At 36.3% G+C, this 5,574-nt stretch overlaps 2 gene segments (V, D, J or C); both read left to right on the plus strand.

Moving 5' to 3' along the window:
• Window positions 1-1,988, plus strand: part of LOC106962874 (Ig heavy chain V region MC101-like) — an 11,127-nt gene extending 9,139 nt beyond the window's left edge. Inside the window, 1 exon segment of the V gene segment in view lies at window positions 1,672-1,988. Coding sequence covers window positions 1,672-1,988 — 317 coding nt within the window.
• A 1,940-nt stretch (window positions 1,989-3,928) lies between these two features.
• LOC106962875 (Ig heavy chain V region MC101-like) lies at window positions 3,929-4,404 on the plus strand. The segment is given in 2 exon segments: window positions 3,929-4,003; window positions 4,088-4,404. Coding segments are annotated over 2 exon segments (357 nt in total).
• Window positions 4,405-5,574: the final 1,170 nt, after the last annotated feature.

The raw sequence follows: 5,574 nt of genomic DNA on the forward strand, positions 1-5,574 counted from the left end.
GGATTTTAGCTCCATCAGCAGGTGGTTCAGCAGAAACAGTTCATATTTCACATCTTCAATTTTGCATCAGATATGAAACAGAATATAAAAATTAAAATGGCCCTAAATTCATGAAACATGAACAAAGGTTTTTATTTTTTTTCTCAATGCATTTTGAAGGTCTTAGCACTTTATTTTTGATTCCTTTATCAGCATACTAAAGACAGAAACCAAAGAAAACAAGTCTAAGGAGAACAGCTCTGCTAAACCGAAACTGTCACATCATATTATCACATGATACTTTTTCTCCTCCTATCTGCTATATAAATGCAACAGTGTGGAGTTGATTTCATAGGACGTCTGTATCATCAGTCAACATGTTTTGTGCTGCTCTGTTCCTGTTCCTTGGAGCTGCAGGTGAATTTCTTCCAATTTATCTCAGTCAGTATTTTATTTGTTTTAAACCTTTACTCATAATTTCTGACAAAATATGTTTTTATCAGGAGTGAAGTGTGAACAGCTGACACAGCCGGCTTCAGTGACTCTGCAGCCCGGTCAGACTCTGACCATCAGCTGTCAGGTCTCTTATTCTGTTAGAAGCTACTACACAGCTTGGATCAGACAACCTGCAGGAAAAGGACTGGAGTGGATTGGGAGTGCAGCGGATGGATCAACAACATACTACAAAGATTCTCTCAGAAACAAATTTAGTCTTTCTATAGACTCTTCCAGTAACACAGTGACTCTGAATGGACAGAATATGCAGCCTGGAGACTCTGCTGTGTATTACTGTGCCAGAGACCCACAGTGATACAAATGTACTGCAGAGCTGAACAAAAACTCCTGAGCCTGAATACATGTATTTTTACTTCTCACCCACAGGAGGCGCTCTTAGGCCGTTGAATATTTCATGATTATTACAACCAAATTTCTCAAATATATAACAAATACATATTTCTTCACATTACGTCATAATGTGAAGAAATAAAAGATTATAGCTAACATTTTTACAATTAAACATGTCTATGTAACACAGTAATGTTGCAGTTAAAAACAAAACATTGAATGTAAGATGTAGCAAAAAAGTTGTCTCATCTTTCTTCTTGATTAATATCGAGATCATATACATCATTCTCTGAAACAATAAGTCACAACATTCTATCATTAACATTGTTTTATGCATATTTTTGTACTGCAAAAAACATGAAAAATCAATATATATAACCAGTATATTTGGTTCATGAAAAATATTCCTATCATATGTTATTGAACATGTATTGTCTTTCTCATGAAGTGTGAAGAGGGATGGAGGAGAATATAGCACTATTATAAGAAATTTATGTTTTTTCTCATGAAGAGAAAAATAGGTACATTTCATGAAGTCAGACAAAATCACAATCTGCATTCTGTTTAGAAAAAACATTTCCTGCTGTGCTGTTAGGCGGTACAATAGTCGTTCATGATTGGCTGGTCGGTTATTATTCAAATTACATGTCATGCTTTTTAAAATTGATCTCATCCTGTCAATCAGAGAGCAGCTCTCACTGGATCATCTTCCACGCCAACATGCTCTCTGTAGCTCTGCTGCTGCTGCTGGCAGCTGGACCCTGTGAGTCTCTCAGAGACATTCACATTATGCTGAGACACACATATTGATTGTACACTTTCATTAATTTATGTTGTCATCAACAGGTGTGAAGTGTCAACAGCTGACACAACCAGCCTCTTTGACTGTACAGCCAGGTCAGACTCTGAGCATCAGCTGTCAGGTCTCTTATTCTGTCACCAGCTATAGCACACACTGGATCCGACAACCTGCAGGAAAAGCTCTGGAATGGATGGGTGTTATTTGGGCTAGTGGAAGAAATGCTTATGCCAGCAATGTCCAAGGACGTATTGAAATCACCAGAGACACCAATAAGAAGATTGTGTATCTGAGTCTGTCTGCTATGAAACCAGAGGAGTCTGCTGTGTATTACTGTGCCAGATATGCACAGTGGTTAATGTGAACAGAGAAGCTGTACAAAAACTCTTCACAGAGCAGGAGATAGGTGACATCAGTAAATGTTGGTTGATGGTTTCATGTTTTTCCAGAATTCTGCCCACAGATGTGAAACAGAGAATGTGTATCAGGTTTATGTTTATGCTCTATATTTATCCACTGTGAATACAATTAAGTTAATACATGAAAAATAACATTCATTCCTTGTTCATGTGTGTGATTTTTGACTTCTATCTTGCCAAAAGTTGATTTAGACCAAAAATAAAATCACTTTTGGCAAAGAAAAGCTTAGGCCATTATTTCAGGAAGGTGATGTTTTGATAATGGCAGTAAAATACTTTAAAAGTAAATTATGACTGGTTGTTCTCTCATTTTCTACATTCCAGATTACAAATTAAGGAATTAATCTGTCAGTTAGATAGGAACAGATGTTCATCAGATCATCTTTTGTACGTCCTCTGCAGCTCTGATGCAGGATGCTGTAAGTTTCATTTAGAGAATCATATTATGATTACTCTACAGTCTTACTGATATTACATTTTGAACCGATGTGATATCATCAAAGGCTGTGAAGTGTGAGCAGAGAGTTCAGACTCTGACCATCATCTGTTAGTTATGTTATGGATGTGACCAACGATCACACACACTGGATCGGTCGACTGGCAGAAAAAGCGCTCTGGCATCTCATGTGCCAACAGTGATTAAGGTCACATATAAATCACCAAAGTCTGTGTATCATAAAACCTGAAGACTCTGCTATTACTTTGTAAGAAACACAGTGATTAACGAGCAGCGAGGCTGTACAATGTTGAAATTGCATTAACTTGCATAGAATACTGAGCATTGTGTAAAAATAAACAAGATTTTCTGCTTTTTAGCACCGTCAACAGACGGTCCAACAGAATGTTTTATTATAAGCTTTAGTCGTAGATCAAATATGTAGTTGAAACACTACATTTAATTTGAGGCTGAATTCATGATATACTTTTTCTATTTATATACAAGAAGGTTTTTATTAGATTTTCTTACAAATTACAATTTCTTACAATTTTATTAGGTTTTCAAATAATTTGTAATAAATAAAGACAATCAACATTGGCCATTGCTGAATTAAACATGTAATTCATATTAATTCAAAGTAAATTCACACATAATTGTGTCTATTACACAGGACAGCATGATGGTGTTATTGCTGTTTCCTCACATGGTTATGGGTTTAAATCCCAACCAGACTCAGACTCAGACCTCTAAAATCAATGAAAATACAAATCAAGCTAGAAATTATTCTCATGTTTTGTAAATCAAGCTTTTAAATTTTTCTATCCAATATTGCCTTCCTTATTCCTTGTCTTAGTCAATGCCAGTAACATAATTTTGATGCATAGCATCAAAAGGTTACAGCATTCTGCTATAGAAAAATAAATTTGATGAGTGTGTTAACATTTGTTTGTAATTTTTTTTTCTATAACAAGGAAAAACATGAATGATAAATTAATAAGTTATTCCTACTGTCTTCAGTTGTTAAAGGAGGAACAGGAGCAAGACAGGAATATTGTAAAAAAAAAATATATCGAGGTCATATACATCATTCCTTGAAACAATAAGTCACAACGTTCTGTCATTAACGTTGATTCATCCATATTTTTCTACCACAAAAACACATGAAAAATCAATAGATAGAACGAGTAAATTTGATTAATGAAAAATATTTCTACAATGTGTTATTGAACATTTATTGTCTTTCTCATGAAGTGTATAGAGGAATGGAAGAAAATATAAGAATATTTTAGAGACAAAAGGTCAGTTTTGTTAATAGAGACATAATCTTAATCTGCACCTTGCTTAAAAAAACATTTCCTTGATAGTCATTCATGATTGGCTCGTTGGTCAATAGGCAAATTACATGTCATGCTTTTTAAAATTGATCTCATCCTGTCAGTCACAGTCAGAGAAGCTCCCATCAGATCATCTTCTACACCAACATGCTCTCTGTAGCTCTGCTGCTGCTGGCAGCTGGATCCTGTGAGTCTCACAGAGAAACTGACAGAATGCTGAGACACACATATTGATTGTGCACTTTCATTAATTCAATCTTATTATCAACAGGTGTGAAGTGTGAACAGCTGACACAACCAGCCTCTTTGACTGTGCAGCCAGGTCAGACTCTGACTATCAGCTGTCAGGTCTCTTATTCTGTCACCAGCTCTGGAACACACTGGATCCGACAACCTGCAGGAAAAGCTCTGGAATGGATGGGTGTTATTTGGGCTAGTGGAAGTAACAACTATGCCACCAATGTCCAAGGACGTATAGAAATCACCAGAGATACCAGTAAAAACATGGTGACTCTGAGACTGTCTACTATGACACTAGAGGAGTCTGCTGTGTATTACTGTGCGAAAAACACACAGTGGTTCATGTGAGCAGAGAGGCTGTACAAAAACTCTTCACTTAGCAGAAGACATGCATGGCATTAGTAAACAATGAGGTTTTTGATGATTTCCTGTTTTTCCAGATTCCTTACCACATATGTGAAACAGAGAATGTGTTTCTCTGTTTCAGAGAATCACATTTTTTACACAAAGTTAAATAACTTTAAAGTTTAATAACTTTACAGAAAGTTATTAAACTTTGTCATTTGCCCAATGATACACAGGATAACAATGTTTTATTCCATATTCTTATTTTTCCCATAAGAGTATGGGGAAAATAAAGCTCCTCATATAAACTTTAATCAAAGAAGTTCTTTCTTCCTATAAAATCTCAAGAAATATGGCAGTTGCATCAAGCTACTCAGTTTCCTAAAGTAACTGCATCCTGTTTAACATAATCAAACATACAGCCTGCCAAGCAATATGTTGCTTCAGACCCGTTTGTGAGTGGATGGTCTGACATTTTGCAAATGAATCATGGTGTTATAAACAGTCAGTGTCATTCTGTCAGTCACAGAGCAACAGTTATTTTCACTGGATCAAGTTAATCACCAACATGTTCTCTGTAGCTCTACTGGTGCTGCTGGCTTCCTGTGAGTCTCACCAGGACAGTACCATTATCTCCATATTACTGACAATGCTCTTACATGTATTACACTTTCTCATTAACAGTTCAGATTCTGACCATCATCTGTTAGGTATGTTATGGATGGGAGCAACGATCACACACACTGGATCAAGTGACTGGCAGAAAAAACACTCAGGGATTTTGGAGGCAACTCATGTGCCGACATTGTCTAAAGTCACATAGAAATCACCAGAGTGTGGTACGATAAAACCAGAGGACTCTGCTATGTATTACTGTGCAAAAAAACACAATGATTAATGAGCAGCGAGGCTGTGCAAAAACGTTGTACAATGTTAAAATTCCATTAACTTACATAAAATACTGAGCAACGTGTAAAAATAAACAAGATGTGGTTTGTGAGTTCCTGTTTTTTAGCTCCGTCAACAGCTGGTCCAACAGAATGTTTTATTATAAACTTTAGTCCAGGGCCGTGCAGAGACCACTAAAGGGGCAGGTGCTCAAAAAAAAAAAGGGCACATCTTACCGCATTCTAGGACAGAAAATTAACAAAGCTTATCAGCTTTCAGAGTTTA

Source organism: Poecilia latipinna, unplaced genomic scaffold (genome assembly GCF_001443285.1).
Source record: "Poecilia latipinna isolate Pla-1442-1.1 unplaced genomic scaffold, P_latipinna-1.0 Scaffold1469, whole genome shotgun sequence".
Taxonomy (NCBI): Eukaryota; Metazoa; Chordata; class Actinopteri; order Cyprinodontiformes; family Poeciliidae; genus Poecilia; species Poecilia latipinna.